The sequence below is a fragment of the Halichoeres trimaculatus genome, unplaced genomic scaffold, assembly GCF_033239565.1.
Source record: "Halichoeres trimaculatus isolate MK-OKI-2021-1 unplaced genomic scaffold, fHalTri1.1 fHalTri1_scaffold_2, whole genome shotgun sequence".
Lineage (NCBI taxonomy): Eukaryota > Metazoa > Chordata > Actinopteri > Labriformes > Labridae > Halichoeres > Halichoeres trimaculatus.
The window spans coordinates 35,220,212-35,242,790 of record NW_027437180.1 but is presented as its reverse complement, the minus strand read 5'-3'; the positions used below and the strand labels follow the sequence as shown (position 1 = coordinate 35,242,790).

Sequence of the window (22,579 nt, the reverse complement as noted above, 5' to 3'; positions counted from 1 at the left end):
ATCTATATTCCAAACATCAATAAAAGCCTTGTTTATTTGAGAGAGGGCGCTTCAGTTGTTCAGACAATAAAGTGTTAAGTATAAAGCTACACGCATCATATGAGATTATACTTATTCTCTCCTGATTTCTTTTTCCAGGGGCCACACTTTGAGGGAAATAAAACTCAATAAGAGAAAGGAGGCAGATAGATGGTGGTGTTGGTTTTACTGGAGCGCGCCTCAATGTATCCCCAGGCCTCAGAGTCTATTCAGCAGCACAACACTCCTCCCCTACTTCCATTCCCCAGTAAGAGGAGATTGAAAAGCCCTCAGCGCCGGGGTCTGAGATGATGAAACACACACACTCCATTGCAACACACACACCTTGTCTTCCCCACATCCCCTTGCTACACTCGCCTATCCAGCTTTTCTGTATTCCTTCCTTTATTTAGCCACAGCCAACTGTTTTGGCCCCTCAGCTGATAGACGCTGACCTCTCTTAGCCTTTCTTCACATGCTTGGACAACTGAGGTTGCTTCAGTGCTTTTATACCCCTCTCCAGCCCTGTATTGCTAGTTTTTTCCCAAACTGTGGGGAAAATAACCGGTCAGAATAGCTCACTAAGACAGTTGTTCCTGTAGTGCTGGTGTTAGTATTCGTGGCAAACTTGTTGGACTTTCTGTACTAGCTTAGAAGACAAAGCCGTAATTGACAACACTGCTATTTTATCCACTTATGTGAAGGGGATCAGGCCACATTCATAGCTGTCATTATAGGTGTCCTGGTTATGTACAGAATTAGATATGTTTTGGCATTCAAGTTGAATTTGTAAAGCCCTGTATCATCCTGTTTTGGTTTTTATGAGGAAGCTAAAATTACTCTTTTTGATTGTACCAAAACACTGCGCAGAGGAACAAAATACAGGAATAAGAGGTGAATGATTGCTTGCTATAGCTCTTTTTAATGCAAACATAACTTAGAAAGAGAGATTGTTAATAATAATGGACAGAAACTATTTCTCTCAACAACAGTAGCTGCTGCAAACTGTTAAAGAGCTCTGAGTTAGCTGCACAGCCCTTGCTTTAAGCCCAAAGTACAGGGTGTGTGTGTTTGTGTTTACTTCTCTAACCAGCACAAGAGTTGGAGTCAAGGGGCCCAGAGTGAAAAAGTGTCACAGTTTGACGGAGGGAAGTTACACTAAAATCACTGAAACAAAAACATTTACAGCAGTTTTTACCTGAGCTCTGGCAACAGGAATACTGAATATACCAGAGGAATATCAGGATCTGTTAGTTGTCCATCTTGGACCTAGGTGAGGGTTCAGCGGGAGCAGACTGTTCCTGAATAAACCATGCCAATACTGTCTCCCCTTGAATCAAACTGAACTTCTTCGGTCTTCTGGTCATGCCTCCCGGGTCACGACACCTGGTTCAAGCGAGCCAGAAAACTACGTCCAGACAGAGAACTGCACCAAATACAACATAGCAGTAATAATTTTGTATTTCGTTGGTGTCTGGTGTTAGCCCTGTCAGCCATGTCTGTGAATAGCATGATGCTATTCTGCCTTCTGGTATTCCCTTTGTTGCTGGGTTAGCACAGCTAGCTTGTCCATCGTTATTGGAGATAGATCTTACGTTCCCAATAACGATGGATGGAAGGACAGGTCGATGTCGTCACTTCTTAGCTCACACCTGAGAACCAGCACGTCGTCCTCACCTCCTTCTCCTCACCTTGTGGGGAAACATCAGGCCTTGCACCAGTTAGCATTGACATGCTACAGGCTGCACAGGAGAAAAAGTAGTAAAAATATCTCTAAAGACACAAAAAGTTTGGTGTCCATGACCAACATACGAATCTTACGAAGTTAGGATCCACCCCAAATACAACAATGACGAAAAAGGGACAAAAAAATTACAAGACAGAGCCACTGCAACAGGCAACCAAAACCAACACGGCAACAATTGATAACAATTAATAATAGTTTGATAATACACCATAGTGTTACTGTGAACATGAAATCTGGTTTTCTGAATCATAATTTAAGTGTTTGTTTATTATTTACTCTCTATATTGAGTCCTAGATGCTGGATTAGGTCATAACTTTGTATCCAAACCAACTTTTTTGATCAACTAATCAAAGTAAAAACTAGGGCTGATTGATGAATCAAACTGACACCGACATCGCAATGTAGTAGAATGCAAATTTCCAGTCACAAAGTCTGCAACTGGAAAAAAAAAAAAATCACGTAGACAGACCTGAAGGAAATATAGTAACTTCAACTCATTCTTCCTGAAAACCAGCAAAAGTCAACATGCTGTTTTTTTTTTATTGCAAAAACCTGTGAGCTACAGAGAAACATAAAGTAGAATGATTGTGGCTGGCAGAGACATACCTCTTGTTCACTTTTATCTGTATGGTTTGTTTTTCTCACTGACAACTGAAGGTCAGTACAATTTCAGTGTTCCTTTTTCGTTTTCAATTAAATGTGCAGGAAATAACAGTTTTTTTAAGTTATTCTTGGGCTTTTATGGCTTTAAGTGGACAGTAGAGAGGACAGTGGATAGAGTAGGAAACGGCGAGAGTGGGGGTTACACGCAGGAAAGAGGCCACAGGCTGAATTTGAACCTGGGCCATCTGCGCAAGAGCAAACCTCATGGATTGGCCCTTAACCACTAGGCCATCCGCCCTCAGGAAAAAATAGTTTATATAAAAAAGTATTCATTGTTGTGTTGGTCACACTTTAGAATGATTTATTGCTTTTGTTTGGCGAATAATGCAAAAGATAAACGTCCCCTCCAAAAAATCGTATGCCAAATTGCAATCACGGTATTGCCCCCCAAAAAAACGCAATTAGATTATTTTCCAAAATTGTTCAGCCTAAGTAAAAATTGATTTAATTTTGAACAGTTAATGTGACTAACTTAGAGTCAAACCTTGTGAATTGAGGTTGGATACAGACACTACATTCAATAGCTCACAGCCACAGGTGTCAGTGTTTAAGAGGAAAATGTGACCACATTAAATGGTGACCGTCATCCCGCAATCACCCATACGTTTAACAGTTAGCACAATCACTTTTAGTTTTACATCTGTAACGGTCATGATCCTGTCAGAATTCCACAGAACTTGAGTCCATGGTGGCGTATCGTTTCTGACAACCGACCACAGAAAAACAGGATTTTTTATGTAACTTACAGTTTGAGTTTACCCCCAACTCACACATACAGCGTGAGCACCGTGCTGCACAGCGCCACTTTTTTTTTGGAGTGCGTCAACTTATACAGGATGCGTCTCTGCAGCGGCCATAACAGCTGGATACCGGAGATCACAAGAGAACCACATGTTCCTTAAGGAATCCCATCATGACAATGTACTTGCATTGTAGTTAATTAGTATCCAGTCCATCCCTTCTTTTTTCTGTTGGTGCCTTTATAGAAAGGATGTGTCGTGTCATATAGCATAATGAAGTTTTTCACCTGCAAAATTAACTTTTCCTCCTCCAAAACCTTGCACGTCCTCTGGTTCTGACCAGCTGGTGATTTCTGGCCATGTGCCAGTGACGTAGTTTGATAAACAAGGATAAGATTTACGATTGGGAGCCAGAACATGGTGCTTTATTTTGAAATGACTGGATACTATGATCGTTTTGGGTCTGATTTCCTGATTGGTACGATAGACTCTGCAGGAATTGACAGGCTTCTGCAGTGCACTCCGGCAAAAATTGACTTGCAGCGTAACAGCTGCGTACAGCTGTTGGTGATCGTGGCCTTGGCAGACCGCAGCACATGCTGTGTGTGGGAATTAGAGTTTACAACACTAACCTGTCTAAAGGAATGGCTTCTGTTGACAAAATATGTGTGCATCTTCATGATGGAGTAGGTTACAAAGAAATCTATCGCCGCACAGCACATTGATGTTCCCAAAGTCATACCACACAATGAAAAATGATAACACTGTAAGAAGTCTGGGTTTTCTGAAAGCTAAGGGTTAACACCTTAACACACAGTTCACATTGGGTGAAAACAGCTAGCTGGTAAACAACTTTGCACACATCCTACCTGTTGTTCCAGGTCCCCACTCCAGCCTGTCACCCACACTGTTCTTTCAACGCCTGACACGATAAGACAAACACCGCAACAGCACGGTGTGCCTTCTGTTTAATTGCATGTCTCAAAATTGCTGCGCTCGCTTACCTCTATGTGTGGAGTGACAGGAAGACTGACAGCTAATTTCAGAGCAACTTCAGTGGCAGAAACAGACAGCGCAGCCCAGATGGAATGGAGCATTGTTGATATTATTAGTTACACCTGCACTGTTCCCTGCTGTTAAATCAGAGACTGTTTCATAGACAATTAAACATTTTATCGAAGGTTTAAGTTGCACAGAAACAGAGACTAGATAGGTTCAAATATATCACCAACAAAGTTCCACAGAGCGTCAAGTTTTATATCTTACACTCCATTTGTGTTACGACTTGTAATAAAGGTTTTTTAAAAAGGTAACATCACAAGACTCCAAAGCAGACCACACGGACACACTCCAAGGATTGTGCTACATCAGCTAAAGAAGCCCGAGCTGTGACTTGCCCTATTTGTATTTCCGAGTCCCAGTTGTGTCAGGAACACCAATTAGAGGTAATATCATGCAGAGATGTGAGTCCAAGCAAGACCAGTAACACAAGAGAAAGTCACCCCCAGGCCAGCGCTGTTTGTTACCCTCAGTCTTCAAATCTTAGACAAGGGATAAGAGAGGTCATTACCGAGTGTGTGCTTCAGATGTGTGTGTGTGAGTCTGTGAGGGGTTGGTAGTAAGGACAGGGGTGATGAAATGCTGTAAAAATCCGGGAAGTTGCTAACAAGCACATTGATTTAAGCTTAGAGGGGAACAACTGTAGCAAGACAGAAAAAGACGAGACAAAGAGAGCGGGAGCCTGGCTGATAGAGACAGAGAGCAAAAGAAAGGTTAGGAGGCCCAAGGACAGAGAACAAGGACGGGAGTTTATCAGAGGAGCTCGGAGCAGAGTATTCAGATCTTAAACTGGAATAAAATCATTAATTTCCTTTAAAAATACTCATTAAAGAGAGGGCATTGTGTTTTTCAGGGGTTTTATACTGACACTTTGATACTCCTGAGCTAGCTTTACATGATTTACTTTGAAAATATATCTGTATTTTCTCACGCTTATGTTTTCTTCCTTTTTGGTTTCTGTCTCTTAAAAGCTCTGTTACCGTTGTGCAGTTTTTGAGCCATGATACCCCCGTCTAAGGTTACAGACTCTGCCACCAATCTGCAGCCGGAGTCTGTGCAGGAGACAATCTGTGTGGAGCTGGGTAACAAAAAATACTCTAGCACTTTTCTTTTGAAAGTCTAATCTCTTCCTGGCTCTCCTCCCTGATGTATCTTTCTCAACTCAACTCAACTTTATTTACAAAGCACTTTAAAACAACCACAGCTGAAACAAAGTGCTGTACATAAAAAGTGGTGCGAGAACAAATAAGTAAATAAGGACGTGGTCAAACTGGCAAACCGTGCCGTGGTTAAGCACGCTTCAGCCCTGAAGCACGTTTCGAATGGCTAATGTGACCACAACCATGTCAAGCTTGAGCACGATTCACTTCTCTGCTTTAGCACGCTTCAGCACGGTTTACTTCATGCATGAGCACAAGCATGCAGACTGTGCGTGTGATCCTTGACGTATGATCGCCGCAGACCCATCTCTTGGTAATCTTTTTTTAAAAAAGTGGGGGCGTTAGAGGGCTGAGTCGGGCCAAAACAACTTACCATAAGTCTAAAAGTCCCTAAGAGTTGTAGCAGTGCTCTCTGTGACTCATTGTGCTGACTCTGATGAGGTTGCGCTTCATGTAAACAGACGCTTCACGATGACCTAGGCGGACCATGCCCGTGTGATACCTGATAAGGTCTGGTTAATATTGGAGCAGTGTGACGGCTGTAATCGCTAGCACCGCACTGCACGGTCTGGATGGCCAGTGTGACCGTACCCTAAAACAAATAAATCAATAAAACAAAGGTGCAGGTACTAAAATAAATGTTTCATTGTTCTTAAAATAAACCATAAGACACTAAAACATGAGCAGAGTCTCAAGCTCGGTTAAAAGCCAAAAAAATAAAAATGGGTTTTCATGAAAGAACTATGCCAGAACAGATGTCAATCATTGTGAAACGTAACATAAAACCCTGTTTTTAACCTCTACTAACTAACACAAAAGACACTTCTCAGAACAAAGAGGACTTGCGCACAGTGCAGCCCAATAATATCTTCACATCACCACAGCAAACAAACATGAGAAACATTTCTATGAGGTGTATTTATTTTCTAAAGTTTGACCACAGCTCCATTCAAATGAATGGGGGAGACAGAGTTTTTGACCTACACTGCAGCTGGTCACCAGGGGGAGCAGTTTTTGTAGTGACCTCACTTTGAGCTGCGTTTGATGATGTCCATATTTTTACAGTCTACGGTCACGAACCAATCAGAAGAGCCTAATGTGATGACCCCATGATTTTTGCAAGTCTTCCAAAGATCTCATGCCATTTACGATATGGGAGGTATGACATCCCTCTTTAACAATTTTTGAGAGCAGGGTTGAAAAGGTTGAAAAGTGAGCAAACCTATTTTTTTAAACCCTTCAGGTCAATGCAAAAATAATCTCTTGGAAGGAACTTTCACTTTATGTTGAGTTTTGTGCCCCCTGGAGGCTTAAATGTATCATATTTTCAAATCTTTGTGTATTTGCTTGGCAACACACTCACAAAATCTGTTAATTAGTTTCAGTGGAGTGAAAGCACAAAACTTTTCTTCTGAAGGAAGGTGAAATAAGCAGAAAGTGACAATAAAAAATGCTTAATGAAATTATACCTTGACTTTACAAAAGCGCAAAACTTGTGTGCTGTTTAATTACACATCTAACTCAGAGATATCCTGCAGCTGCAGCAGAAGCAGAGAGTTTGGTTGTGGTTTGTTTTCTCAAAGCAAATGTTGCAGACTGCGCCCAGGACTAATTTGCACGCTCTAGTTTTTTAACAAAGAGACACGCTGACGCTCCATTTCCCTTTCTCAACATACACACTAACACAGCTCCCACAACTGATTAATGTTAATGTGCTACCTTCCTTTTAAAAAATACTCTCAGAAGTCCCTTTAGGGGTTTCATACACCTCAGCAGGTTCTCCTAAATAAAGAGCGTGGATGCTCACTTCCTTAATAACACAGAGAAGAAGCTTCTCCCCTGCACTCGTAATTATTTTGGAGTCAGCTGCTTCACGAGTTGTTTCCCCTTAAACCAGCAAACAGATTCAGGAGAAGAATAAAAGTAATGAAAGAAATAAGACAAAGCACAGATTTCAGGAAACTAAGAAACTGCCGAATTGCCAGAGAAAGAACATCTGGGGGCTGTGTTTGTGCTTGTGTTTTCATCTGCTGGAGGCCGCTTGTAGCCAGCCTGCAGGAGAACCGAGGTGAACCGAGGTCCCTGACGCTCCTCTGCAGGCTTCAGTCTAATGATAGCAAACGGTGGAGCTATCAGGGAGAGGAGACATGAAGATACAGGAGGAGAGGAGGCGCAGAGGTAGACTTCAGGTTTATTCAAACTCCCTGTACCACCCACATAAGTTTCTATCCTCGCCATAATTTTGCATATTGAGGGATATACATTTTATCCTGTTGGAGGTTGAGCTGATGTACTCAGATAAAGCTTCGTAACTTATTTTAAAAGGTCAGGGCACATTTAATTTACTAAAGCCGGAGAAATTAAACTGTAATGGAAAGCAACTGCACACACTTTATGATTATAAAAGAGAAAAAGAAATCATATTATCAGGATATTAAGTGTCCACGACCTTAGTTTTGGTCAAACTACAGCTCGTACAGGTCAGATTAAAATACAGAGGAAAAAAAGAAGTGTGTAACTGAGATAATCTAAACACCAATCCAATTTTAAAGCCTTACGTAACCCCAGAGGATAGCTCTTTTTGCATTAATCTCCTGGGTTATGCAAGCCATTTCTGGGCCAAAGCACCGGACTTACGGCGTTGTGCCTGTGATGCAAACTAGCATTAGTTCACACACATGGATTCACATGCCCATACGGAGGCTTTCTTATCGAGCAAAACACACCCTATCACACGACAGACACGGTTACACACAGACCAGTAGGTAGATTAACCACACACAAATACACACACCAGCTGTGCTAAACTGGCTTAAGGCCCAAAGGTAACACTCAGTTCTCCCCAGCTTTATAGCAAGATAACAGATGCCCTATAGCGCTTGGATGAGATAAGGCCAGGCACGACAGCACTTAATTAATCCTGAAGGAAAAGTAAGAGAAGGACGCGCCAAAACTAATGTGAAAACATGCGTAAAAGCTGGACAACATCACGGACACATGGAATACAAACAAGAAAGGTGCAAATTTAATAGTTTAATAAATTTAGTTTAAAGCAAAAAACAAGGAAGCTGAGTTCAAGTAATGGCACTGAAAGAGCGTACAGCAGATGATGTTAAAGGTGTCAGATATTAAAATTATTACAAATAATTCCTGTAGAAAAAAGGAGGTTTGCATTTGACAATGATAATTAAAAAAAAAAAAAAAAAAGTCAGGTACAGAAAAGTAATCTTGCACATTATGCAAAAAATGTGCAATGTCAAGTTTTTTGTTTTTTCTTTGTGTGTAAAAGTTCTTTCATAATTAGCAAAATTACTTATGTGTTGCACATGATGCAAAAAGTAATTTTGCATGTTATGTAAAGCAGTACTGCACATGTGAAAAGTTACACTTCACATGCTCTTAAAGGTGATACTGCACTTGGTAAGAGAAGGAAAACTGCGCGTGCTTTGAATGAAATATTGTGGAAATCAGACGTGCATGTGGCGAAAAAGTATGAAATGGTACGAGAAAGAAGAGTAATGATGTACCTGGTTTAAAAAGATTTCTCAAAAAAGTTGTGAAACTTTATTCTGCAGATTAAATAAAGAGTAAAACTCTTCATAAAGTTTAATGACACTGATTGATTTGTTAACTTCAGTGGTCTGAACTGAAAAAGTGAAAGTGGGGATAAAGGTGTTGAGCACCATCAAGAGACTGAACATTGTATACAGGCTGCAACATACAGAAGCACACGAAGGTTCAGTAGCACTGATTTAACCTTAAGTCATCTAAATGGTCTGACCACTAATTAAAATCCAACCATGGTGTGTGATGTTTTATCTCAGTGCGTTCACTCTCTTGATCCCGTTTACCTTTGAAGATCATTATAATTCTCAAGACTCCAACTGATCACTGCTCTCTGTAGGCTGAGGCTAGTTGGGCTGCTCTGTTTACCCACAGACTGAATCATCTCCTTATTTACAAGGCCATACTCCAGTTGTTTCCCCCCTAATTGTGTGAAAATTTCATTTGAAAAACACTGGAAGCTCCAGTCTTTGCTCTGTGACCCTGTCACAAGACCTGTTTCTTCTCTCTGTCCCCAGAGTATGTGTTAAAATGAGGAAAAATACTTTAAAGTTTGCTGCTTCTGCATCCTGGAATTTGCTTGGAGGAAAATTTACTGGTCTCATAATGGATAGCGTGATGCTGCTGGTGTTGGTCAGGACACTATTGTTAAAAAAAAAATGATCCCAGTGAAGTTTTTTTGTCAGATACATTTCAAATAACAACAAATATACCATTACATGAGATTTAGTCCTTATTCACAGCAAAAAACTGAAATCTTTTCAAGTGTTTTTGTCTTATTTTAAGTAAAATGGTCTTGTTATACTTGATATAAGCCAGGTTCAACTCATCAATCCAGAAAAATGAATTGCTTTAAGTTGTTGTTTAGACAAAAATGAGGTCTGAATTGCTTCTAACTAGTAAAACAAAAATCTACCAATAGAATAAGAAAAAATTGCTTCCACAAGTAACTCTCTTGTTTCATTGGCAGGTTTCTTTAACTTGTTACAAACAATTCCGACCTCGTTTTTGTCTATAAATAACTTGAAAAAAGACATTTTTCTGGACTGGTCAGGTGAATGTGGCTCATATTGAATCTAAAAAGACATTTTCTGATGAAAGTGAGACACAATCACTTGATAAGATTATAGTTTTTGCAGTGTACAGAAGTAGCTGGGTATTTTTAAAAACAAACATCAGCCAGCCAGCCAATCAGAATGAGCCCCTGTCATTCGACCCTGAAGCTTCAGAACCGAAAACTTTGTTGGCCTGCGTCTACGCGAAATCATGAAACCAGAGTTTTCTAAAATCTTCACTTTGGCTGGAGTTTTCAGAAAACATCATTTAGTGACGTAAAGCATTGGTTTTGTGAGGATGAAAGGCGTAGAAGTATGAAAATATATGCTGGACATAACTGGCTGTGTACATGGCCTGAATTTACTTAAAGCAGCAACATTAACATGAGATCAAAGACACACTGGAAAAAAATGAAATCCAGAAAAATGTCTCATTTCAGGTTATTTAACCACAAAAATTAGGTACTGAATGCTTGTATGTAAAAAAAATGCCAATACTTGTATTAAAGGGATACTCTGGGATAGAGCAGCAAACACCCCCCCCCCCCCCCCTGCTCCTCTGCCGGTTTCCTCTGCACTCAGACGGGGACAATTTTTACTTGACCAAAAACAAATAAACAGACTCCCATTGAAAAAGTGTGATATCGGTCTGCATTCACGCTTTATTTAGAGAATTTTCAGCGCATTACATTCACACAAAAACACCGCTAAATAAGGCTCTAGTTCTCATCGTGGTGTTAAACGGCGCTACCTCCGCTGCAGAGCCACAGCTGGCTACGAGGCACTCACCGCTTAGTGTATCAGTCCGTGCGCACGGTGTGCCAGATATAAACAAACACAGGTAGTCTGCCAAGACGTATTATGCAATGTAAAGATGAGTGATTATGAGAGCGAGGATGACCTGCCTTTCACTTTGAATAAAGCGTAAATGCAGACCGATATCAGATTTTTTCGGTGGGAGTCCGTTTATTTGTGTTTTTGGTCAAGTAAAATATGGCCCCGTCTGAGTGCAGAGGAAACCGGCAGAGGAGCAGGGTGGGGGTGTTTGGTGAGAGCCCTCTGGGCTTCTGCTGCACAAAAACACTGCTGTAGGGGTAATTTCTGCCCTAAACCTTGTGATAGGACCCAACTTGTTCCATCCCAGAGTATCACTTTAAGGTAAGGTGAAAATTTGGAGTAAGTCACAGCTCCATCATATAAATCAGGGATAATTTCTTCCTTGTGTCTCACACTTTAGAAGCTCTTGGACTACTGCCCCAGTGGGTGACCAAAAGGCCATTGGAGCCCACAGAAGAGCACTTTTGGAGGGTCTTCATAACCAGCTGATGAGCACTTGGGCGCTGAAGTTACATTTTACTGTGACATTATAGCCAAAAGAAACATAAAGTTGGCAAATAAGACCAGATATCGTGCATTGAAGAACACTTAAGCTCCTCTTAATGCCCTTAAATGTATTTTTTATGAAGCTTCTCCCTCTAACCGCTGGAGCTGAACGAGCTTTTCAGGTGTAAATGAGCTCATGGAGACTGAGACACAACAAAGGAGTGGACACATTGATTTTAAAGCCAACATAAGATAAGTGCTCCTTCTCTCCACAACATATCCAGTGGGTGCTGCAGACCTTAGCAGACTCCATCTCTTTGCTCACCTGTGCTGGTTTCTTTCCTCTTTTGATATTCTTGACGTTTCCACTCTTTCATTTTAAGCGTTGACAGAATAAGGCAAAAGCTGCTGACCATCCATCATCACACACCTACGGCTGAACCTCTGGAGTCTGCAGTCTTTTCTCCTTAGCACACCAATTCATCTCGGGTGCCTCAACAATCAAATTGGCACCAAAATAACACTCATTTACATCATCGTCCTCGGTACGCCCTGATCGTGAAGAGTGCTCACTCAGCAGATGGGGAGATGGAAAAAGTCTGTGGCAAATTACCTCCGGTCTGACGCCAGTTAATTTCTGCTTTGTGCAGAAGTTATCAAAAAATATGGAAACGAAATGGTTTGAATTCAGACTCCCAGTAACAAACCATTACTTTCATATTTGAGTAAACATAGCACCAGCTCGAAGAGATGTCAACTCAGCACTTTGCTGTTTCCCCTTTCATCCCCCGAAGGCTTGTCCATACACACTTTCTCATCAGTTCATCCGACTGCACAGTGACAGCTGAAGATATGCCTCCACTGTGTCACAGGAAAGGCAGCTTATCACTGAATGATTCCCTGTTTCATTACACCCTGAAGGTAGGGTAACCAGGTGTCCCGCTTTGTGTGGGACTGCACAATATTTTAATCACTTTTCCCATGGTAGTCTCTCTTCTGAAGCATGATTTCATGTAATAGCTGAAAGAGGGATATTACCATTACATTTGTCTGCTGTCAATCAATATAAACGTACATGTGGCGAGTTCATCGACCTGTCAACTGCGTCTTCCTTACCCCTGCCCACTGACATGAAAAAAAAAGGTTAAAGCCTCAGACACTAAAATGCAGATTTTGGTGGAAAAACATGAAATTCCTCGGAGAAAAAAGGAGCCAGGGACATGTTTATTGCAGGTCGAAACCAGCACAGGGAGATTCACAGCAAGCGTTTTCGGGACTTGACCTGGTATTTCTTCACTGCACCCGGAAATGAGTAAATTGTAAAGCACCACATGTCATGATGTAAAACCTACAGAAACAGCTTGCGCAGAAAGTTAAGATGTTGTCACCTGTGCCTTTTTGTTTTATGGCACACAGAGTTGACCTTTAAGAGCTGAGAACATACACTAAAAGCAAAAAATTGCTGATACACTTAATATAAACAATCCTAATATTTCACAAACTCTGAGAAACTTGTCATTTCTTTTTTGAACTTTTACAAGTAGATTTTTTAAATAGTTATGGGTATTATTTCCTATTATGGGTATGCATTTCCTTATCTTTTGAACTGGAAAAATTCCATCAAAGGGAGAAAAAAAGCAAAACACAAATGTGCACACTGTGTGCAACCAATCAAAATCATGTTATTTATAAAATTATAAGCTCGGTCTCAACAGAAATATTAATGTTTCAGAGTTAGATGGACATTGTTTCAAACTTTAGCCTATGTTTCAGGTTTGTGCTAATGCGTCCCACATTGTCCCACATAAACACACTCCTTGTCCCACATGTGGCTTGTAAGCACCTGGTCGCCCTACCTGAAGGCCACAAATCAACACAGTCACACTAAAGTAAGGGGAGAATAAAAACAAAAACCCAAACACATGTTTTGTTAACATCCATATCAGTTAATTTCATCAAGAATTACTCAGATATAAAATGTGTTTGAAACAAAGACTTAAAAAAAATGGACGTCATCTTGCTCAGCTCAAAGTGAGGTCACCACAAAATCTGCTCCCCTGGTGGCTGGCTGCAGTATAGGTCAAAAAATCCATCAGCCAGTCTTTCCAGATGGGCTGTGGTCAAACTTTAAAAAATGAATACACCTTGTAGAAATGTTTTTCATGTTCGATTGTTGTGGTGATTTGAAGATGTCATTTGGCTGCCTTGTATTCAAGTCCTCTTTTTTCTGAAAAGTTTGGTTTCATTAGTTATACGAGGTCAAAAATTAGGCATTACATCACGTTTAATGATGCTTGACAGCTGACATTCTTGGGTATTTTTTTCAGGGATAGTAAAATATGTCAGGAGGTCGAGTCAAGAAGTGATCAGACTCTCAAAAGAAAAAAGATGATTATTATTTTTGTCACCTGGCTCCACTTAGATTCTCCCAGAATCCCTCACTGTCTCTACTGCACACTCTGGTTGCACATCTACTACCAATGGCTGCACCGGTGATGGGGGAATTTTGGCTTCAAAACCGTACAGTGGTAAATGGCAAAGCCACGCTGTCCACTCTATGTGCAGTCAATGGTTTGGGTGTTTCCACTAAATCTCAACTAGTCCAGAAAGGACACAGTGTGTTAGTGAGTCCCTTTGCTCTCTAAATGTGCATCAGTACCAAATGACATCCAGCAGCCTGAGCTCATCGACTGGAAACTACAACCCAGGGTATAAACATCATCTACAGTAAACATTTAGCCCAAATCATTCCCTCTGCGACCAATTACAGCCACACTTTGTGGCCTCCTCAGCCAATTACAACTTCTCTTGTGTGGCAATGAGAGCAGACTCTGCACATATAACCTTCCTGGACTTGTGGAAGTGGGTGGGCCTGGGGTGCTTTTTGTTCAATTTAGTTTGGGTCGGTGTTGCTCAAAGAAAAATACCAGGAAAGTTTCAAATCTGTGTTTGGACTCCACAAAGCAAACTCTTTTGGGTGATTTCTGTTTGTTTCTGTTTGTCTTCGTCTGCCGGCGGGTACAGACTGTCAGACTGTTGGACTGTAACTGGCTACATCTCTGTGTGTCTGTCTGCCGCTCTGTCGAGTCTGTTTATCTTTCTACCTGTCTGTCTTCAGGGAAAAACAAACAAAACAAGTCAATGTTTTGCCCGTGTTTGGTAGATGTCTTTCACTTTATTGTGGAGAGGCAGAGGAGACAGTAAGAGCTGCAGAATCTGGATATTTATGACCAAAAATATGCACAAGTGATTTAAAGTTGATGGAGAAATGAACAACTATGAAATACTGTAAAGACTACTGACACACAAATATACAGAGATCTACAAATAAGCTCATTATGACAAAAACAAATCTAAGAAATCGTTTTCTGTAGGGATAAAAGGACTACTTTAATTAATTTAATTAAAGTACTGCCAAATTCAGGAACAAATGGAGTGAAAACCCATAGTCTTTGTCCAACAAAAAAAAAAACAGACAAACATTTGTTTACCTTGCTAAAACAAAAACAGTCAACATGTTTAAGAAAAAGAAAAACGGTACACCTTTTCTGCAGGAAACCATGTGTAAAGATTGGCATCAGGAGGCAACGTCAATGTGCTTTTTCTCCCACCAGTGTTTATAAAAGACTGAGTCAGGATCCAACTGCAGTTTACAGAAAGCTTAGACTGCATCCCAGAGTAATCCAAAGCTAAAAGCTGTTTCCTCTTTCAAAGCTATTCCATGTGAGCAAGGTGAGCACAATAATCCCTCATGCTGGTATGTTAGATTAGCCTGCCACTTCCCCAAACATCACAGGTCAGGTTGTGAGAAAGGCCAATTTAAAAAAGGAGGTCCCAAGATGCAGCAGCGACATGCACAGTAAAAATGATCCTGCCATCTATTTCCACTCTGACAACTGAACCCAGCCTAGTAGATGTCCCTGCCATCTCCAAACTCATTTTTTATATAAAAAATTCCTGCAGGTTTCCCTCTCTCCTGCTCCCTGCAGAGGTGTTATATGTCGACAGAATGACTGCCAAAGGCTGGGGTCAATACAATACTTCTTCCATGATTTGTGGGAGTTGTCGCAGGTAGTGCACGGTGTAAAAGAGTCGAGCAGGGTCTCTGCAGACATCGTTATATTGATCTATACTCTCTACACGTGTCATGCCAGTGATCAACGATGGCAAAAAGACAAAGACGATCACCCCAATCAAGGCTGAACAAAGACGTAGACATCTATAGCGTGATTCAGACATCTGCTGGAGCTAATACCCCGAGAATGCATAATTTTAAGTACTCAGTAGAAGTCATCCATCTTCATGGGAGCTTGACAACCTGTATGATTTATTCAGCCTCGGCCATCAGGTTGATATCGCAGAGACTGGACAGAACAAGCCTGAGGGATCTCTTCCAACAGGGTGGATTTACATCCATCCATCCGTCTGTGCCTTGCTTCTGCTGTGTGCGTGTGCGTGTGTGTTGGCACCACTGCTGTAACAGTCAGCAAAAACATGCAAGCATGCTGACGCAGGGGATAAAGAGACGCACAGCAGTGCAGACACGCTGACAGGAAGCGGAGGAGTGTGTCAATACAGGATCGATACGGCGACAGATAAATCAACAGCACCTTAGGGCCCTCGTAGCTCTTTGGTTTAAGTGGAAGTGAGGTGTAATTAGAGCACAATGTTTTACTACACATTTTTAATGCACTCTTTGGGAGTGCATGTGCACATTAATAATGAAGGGGCTGTAAAAGGTCATGTTTTTTTTTTTTGCACCTTTCATTAGAGGTCATTTCCTTGCAGACATTACGTAACCCTTTTAATAAGTGCGTTAAAATATAGGTGGACATTTGAGATAGTAAATAAAATGGTATGGTTGGAAATGCCACACCCTTTTTCAAGTCTTCAAACTCCCACTTATGTTCTGACTCTGTTTTTAAGTTAATGTCCCTGTCTGAAGGATTTCTTCATCGACGTGACGCTGATGGTCAATCGGAAAAATATCACTTCTACCACCTCTTAATACTAGTCCAGATAGAGGTTGATCCAGGATTAAAACTGTGGCCGGCTCCTGATTACATCCTTTATCACCAGCTCGATAACAGCTAAAGCTAACAATCTCAGCATTTAAGCACTCAGTGGTTTGAGATGACAGTAACTCACCCCTGCAGCTCCTTGACAGACATGGAGATTTTCAGGTTATGTCCCAAAACATGCAGCGCGGTGAGGATGTCAGCCCACTGGACCATCTCTCCCAGAGGACCTCCCTTCAGCACTTTGGGGCTGAAGACATCTCCAGACTCCTCTGTAAGGAAGCCGACGTGGACCAGGATCTGGAGGAAGACAGGGAAAGAATGTGGAAAATAAGAATCTGAAACATGATGAGCACGATTAGCGAGTGGGTTATTCTTCTTTGGATGTGAGAGTGTAAGTGATGATTCCTTAACATTTATAGGTAAATAAAGGTAAAAATAAGCCTATCTTCCAAAAAGGATCAACTAACTTGGGAACTTTTGGCTCACATTTTGTCCAGCACCACTAAATAAGAAATGATGTCATCTCTGTTACATCACTCATATGTTTATAATACAGAGTTTTGAAGCCTATCGTGGGTGGCAGGTAGAAAATGATCTACTCAACCTCGCCAAGTTTGAGTTAGGATGTGGCAAAGAGGCGGGTCTTAAGCCTCTTCACAGACAGCTAAAGGTGGGCTGCTTGTCAATCAAGCCAGCTATGCTCTTAAATAGACAAAAACTTAATTAAAAGGCATTGTGAGGACTACCCGTTTGGTGTTGTTTGCAGTGAACCATGGTCAGGAACAAGAAATGCATTTGTTTTGGAGGGCAGATCTCCTTTAAACTTTACTTTTCCTGGGATCCAAAGCCAAGTGATCTTCTCTGAAGATCAAACCCAACCACAGATGCAGAGAAATAACCACTTCTGATGCCAATAATCTCATTTTAAATTGTTGATTATGAACAGGCAACAACATAAAGGTGAGACTATTGTAAGATTACCTATAAAGTCCTCACAGGGCCCGCAAGCAACTAGGGATGCACCGATCCAACTTGTCTGGTCTCAATATGGATACCAATACCTGATCTTGGGGTATTGACTGATACCGATACTGATCCAGTACAGTGTCAAATAATAACCTGCATGCCCTAGTGTGGGATAGGACTGGTAAAGTTTTGGGTACAATGCAAAAAATTAGTATTTGAAATTACTGATGCTATTTTTTCGTTTAAACTATATAATATTTATATGCTTAGCAGCAGTTTGGTAAAAATAAAGTTTCATAATGCAGAGAAATTACTGTTCAACTGTAAACTTTTATACCCCTTAGACTGGTAATGCAGCATAAAACAAAGGAAGCGCATCAGAGGTAAGATACAAAAAAAAACAAAGGCATAAAGCTGGTTGCCTGGATCAACACCATGGATCAGGCAGATACCCAACACTAGGATTGGAATTGGTGCATCCCTACAAGCAATATGTTTCTACAGAATAATCATTGTTTTGCCTATAGGTTATAACAACAGTGTATGACAGCGAAGGGGACACTTCTGAGCCATTGAAGCATTATGACAAAAGCGACATGTTTGGTGTTGTTTGAAGTGAACCATGGTCAGAATCTGTACTGTTTTTCCAGGATAAAGACTCGGTTTCCCATTAGCACTATCACTCACTGTCATTAAGATGTTAACCTTGCAGAGCAGATGGACCTTCCTGATTCAGTTTCTGAAATCCTGCAGATAAACCTTGCCAGGCTCCATTGACCAATGAATTCACTCAGCTGAATTCTTAATGGCCCAATCAGGGAAGAGAGCAGCGGAAGTGATGAGCAGACGTGACGTCAGCAGACTTTCGTACTTGTCAGCGTTCCTTTGATTCTTAAGTTATCTTTACGAAAACGGCAGCGGTCGTCCAACGCCATTATCACAGCTGTTTCTCGTGTTCCTGTAGTTGTTCGTCTATTGTTTCTCAGCAGCAGCGCATATAAGTTACGTCATACCGTGGCTTGATGTGGATTGGTCTGTGGTGAGTGTGTCAATGAGAACCGTCATCCAATCACCAGCTGATGATTTTTTTTGAAGGTCCCGCCTCTGAAAACAAATCTGAAGAGCTGCTACCCAGATGGACTTGTGAAATATTTCTGTGGCGGATAAATGAAACTGTTCATCTGGCGTGTCGGGTTATAAAGTTGTGACACTTGCTAAGAAATGCATTTGTTTTGGAAACTCTTCTTTTGTGCAAGAAACTTTTTCCAGAATGCAAGGCAACACAAGGCAAGGCAAAATTCTTTAATACTGACATCTATCAAATACCTGCCATTGACAATATGGAAGAAGGAGTTGATGACTTGTCTTGGACTTGAAAGATTGACATACATTTTTAAAGGTAAAAAAGAGGAGTTTGCCTTTATTTGGGACTCATTCATGTTATTCTTGACTAATGAAAGGAATAACACTGACTGAATAACATTATGAAAGGATCCTGCCTTTTTTATTTATTTATTTAGCTTTTCTCTTTATTATCTTTTTTTAAATTATTATTATTAATTCTATTATTATAATTATTGTTATTATTATTATTATTATTATAATTATTATAATTATTATTATTATTATCATTATTATTATTATTATTATTATTATTATTATTATTATTATTATTATTATTTTATTTGTGTGTATTATTATTATTATTATTATTAATGATAATAATAATAATAATAATAATAATAATAATAATAATAATAATAATAATAATAATAATAATAATAATAATGATGAAAATACACAAAAATAATAATAATCATTTTATTATAATTATTTTTATTATTATTAAATTTATTTTATTTTATTTGTATTTTTGTGTGTGTGTGTGTATGTGTGAATGAGCACTTGTTTGAGAGGACATAAATGAAAATGAAAATGTTTGTATATTTGATACAAAGTTTGATATGTGTCTAAAACTTTAATAAAAAATATTGTTAAAAAAAAAAAAAAACCTGCCTTTGGACACAAGACGAAGCATACTGTATCTGTAAAGATCATCACATAAGCCAGGTTTAAGGAAAGGAACTTATTAAGTACAACAAATAAATTCAACTGTTTTCTTTATATCTGAGGAACTAATGATCAGTCTGTTCAGATTAATGTACAGGTGGTGATAAGAAACACCTCATTGTTTGACTCAAAGATAAAAGCTAAAAAGCATGACCAACAGCAGGTTGCAGGCTATGAACTGGACATGAAGCACATAGCTGGTGTTTCCGGTGGCCAATCCCACTAGCTCACTACATGAGTTGTCGGCTGGTTGCTGACTAATGACGTCCTTCTGGCAGATTACAGTTTCATGAAGTGGGAGCTATAGAAATTAAATCAGTAGTTTCCTGTGAGCACATCCTTTAGAAAACCAACCTCCAGTTATTCAGAATAAACCAGTGTACATTCATCAAAATAAAACATTGCAGGAACAAAATGCCCAGATGGTTTCCAGCAATTTCTCTATGAATAATATAAAATGTGTACATTCCAAAGTAGATTAAATTTAATCTCATTTGCGGTTATAATATTTATAGATGTGTGCATACTGTGTAAAGTTAAGCTCCTTGAAAGTTAAGCTCCGGCAGTGCAAACTGTTTTAATGAGTTTGAGGATTAGAATCATTAGAATTTCAGACTCCTCCAAAAGAAAATTATGGAAACCGAAAAGTAATTCTTTTAAAATCCCCAATGAATTATCCCCTCACGCCTCAATGGAACAGCATGTGGATGTAGAAATCCATCATTCTGGACTTTACTGTACAGCTCATTTCATATGCACCGTCTGCCTCTGTAGATAATTGCAGTAACTAATTCCTCATCCTCAGAGGGAAAGTTGTCCTTTGTTTTAAAGCATCATGTAATGCATGTGTAGGAATTATCTCAGGCTAGATATTGCAGTGTTAAACAACTTTTAGCGTTCCGTCCTATCATGCATGTCCAGCAAGCTGCTGCATAATTAGTGCTTCATACCGAGAAATGAACAACACGTTGCCTTTCACAGCAGATTAAACACAACCATGTCCAAATGTTGCTCTGCTGAGTAATCCTGATTAACCAACGCAGCATGAACACCTCCATGCGACATGGAAATGAGCTCTAAGCCAAGCGTGTGGAGTTTGCCAGAAAGTTTCCCACGTCCTGCTCTGGCTGAATGTCTCAAACTAAGAGCAGAATTGAAGAACCAGGAGTGAACTGATTTTCAATAACACAAAGGGAGACAGACTCCAGAATATGATATTTAATTATTTGATTTAGCTTAGGGAGACAAAACGCAGCACATCTGCAGAAGTCAGTCAACTGATGCTGAAGTGAACATGTGCAAAGTGCGTATAAAACACAAGACAATGGTGCGTGTGCGGCAGCGTCGAGCTCCAGCGACACTCCAGCTGGCGTGAAAAGTCCCCTGATTTAATAAGCCTGCTCTATTAACTTCTGCTTCATAAAAAAGATAAGTGAAATTTAATTACAGTTTGGGTGGCAGATGGCAAGAGTGAGAATCTGTGGCGCCAGTGCTTTTCACTCTCTTGGCTCGGTGGCGGTTGTGGTGCTGGTGAGAGTGCAGCACACAAACACTGGCAAACAGGAAATTCAGGAGACAGAAGGAGCCGAATTTCACACTCTGGCTGCAGCAGCAGCAGCAGAGCTAAATAAATATGAGGAAAAACATGCAGGGAGGAGAGCTGAATAAGTCTGGACTGGACTCATTAAAAGTGGCATCCATACACGAATGCAAAGTTTATACGAGCAAGATGAGGCTGCTTTACACAAACGGAGACTAGAGCGCATGATCAGAGTACTGATGAGGAATTTCACTTCTGCTGTAATAGGCTGCATTTATCTTCATTTGCAAATGTTACATCCTCTGTACTGGAGTAGAGTAAAGCTGGAGTTTAATATCCAATTTGTTACAGAGCTACTTACTTCAGATACAAGCACATGAACAAAAACCCTTGATCAAATAATTTTCATGAACATTTCATTCACGTTTATGTTAAAAAAAATGTTCAGGTTAAGATTAGAAGTTGAAGGCTAACATTAGAGTTAGACCAGCAATCCCCAACCTTTATTGCACCAAAGATGTTTGCTTTTTGTCCATTTTGCTAGCTTGGGGGTTTGGCATCAAGAATGAGTCATAGACAGGCATGATGTAGAGCAGGGGTGGGCAATTAATTTGTACCAGGGGCCACATGAGGAACCTGAATTGTGTCAGAGGGCCACCAACTTTCTTCCATCGTAAAATGCTCTAAATTAAATATTTTGAATAACTGGAACTGATAATCAGAAGAATAAAGCACTCTGTAAATATTTATATTAGGTTATGTAAAATTGTGGTGTATAGGTCAAGTAGAAAAAAAAAACAATTATTGAATCCTAAAATGATAGAGGAAATGTCTTAAGTTTTTGTCTTTGTCAATAGTGCTGGCAGACTGCCAACACTCCTGAATATGGGGGGAATCTCCCATTTTTTAAACCCTTTCTCCCGCTGTTCTCCTGGCTTGTGATTTCTCCTGATAGTCCCCAAAATTTAAGTATGCTTCTGTGAGCTCTAATATTTTACTAAGTCAAATCAAGTCCCGTACTTGGGCGTTATATCGAAAACTCAGAAACCATCCACCCCTCTCTCTTAGTTGGTTTGATCCAGAGATGCTGCAGGAGACCTCAGAGACAGAGATAGATAACGGTGCAGCACTTATTGATGAAGAGTTTATCAGAGCCTTAGCTGTTTCCTTTCTTTCTTTTTTGGAGTTGACATGACATGTCGTGAGTTAAACTAACGTAGCTCTGCTCTAACGCAGCATCCTCTTCAATCAGGAAAGTTAAGAGCAGCGTGAATTTTATAGTGAGAAGGCTGACTCTAAAATAGTGAAACGCGTATCGTCGTAAAGTTGTGTCTGTCTTCGGTGTGTGATGCGCATACCCGCTGCGCGTGTACGCGACAGCACTCTCTCTTCAGAACAAGAGAGTTCAGGTGGAGGAGACTGACTGTGCCAGTGAAGGAGAGAGAGAATTCAATACACAATGTCTTGTTCAGTGCCTGTGATAGATGGAGTATTAAGACATATGCACCCACACAAGTTTTATGTTTATGTTTATGATTGGCCTCACGCAGGCTGGACAGGGACGTACAAAGGGCCGGATGTGGCCCACAGGCCGTAGTTTGCCCAGGTTTGATGTAGAGAGTCTGATCATTTGACAAAATAAAACATTGTTC

At 40.3% G+C, this 22,579-nt stretch overlaps 1 protein-coding gene across 1 annotated transcript in view; it reads right to left on the bottom strand.

The window, feature by feature from the left end:
• The window catches only part of LOC141809930 (alpha-1,6-mannosylglycoprotein 6-beta-N-acetylglucosaminyltransferase B-like), a 191,006-nt gene that overhangs the window by 60,476 nt on the left and 107,951 nt on the right, over positions 1 to 22,579 (bottom strand). The window contains exon 8 of the mRNA XM_074697180.1: positions 16,479 to 16,648. Coding sequence (XP_074553281.1) covers positions 16,479 to 16,648 — 170 coding nt within the window. The remainder of the gene's footprint in view (positions 1 to 16,478; positions 16,649 to 22,579) is intronic.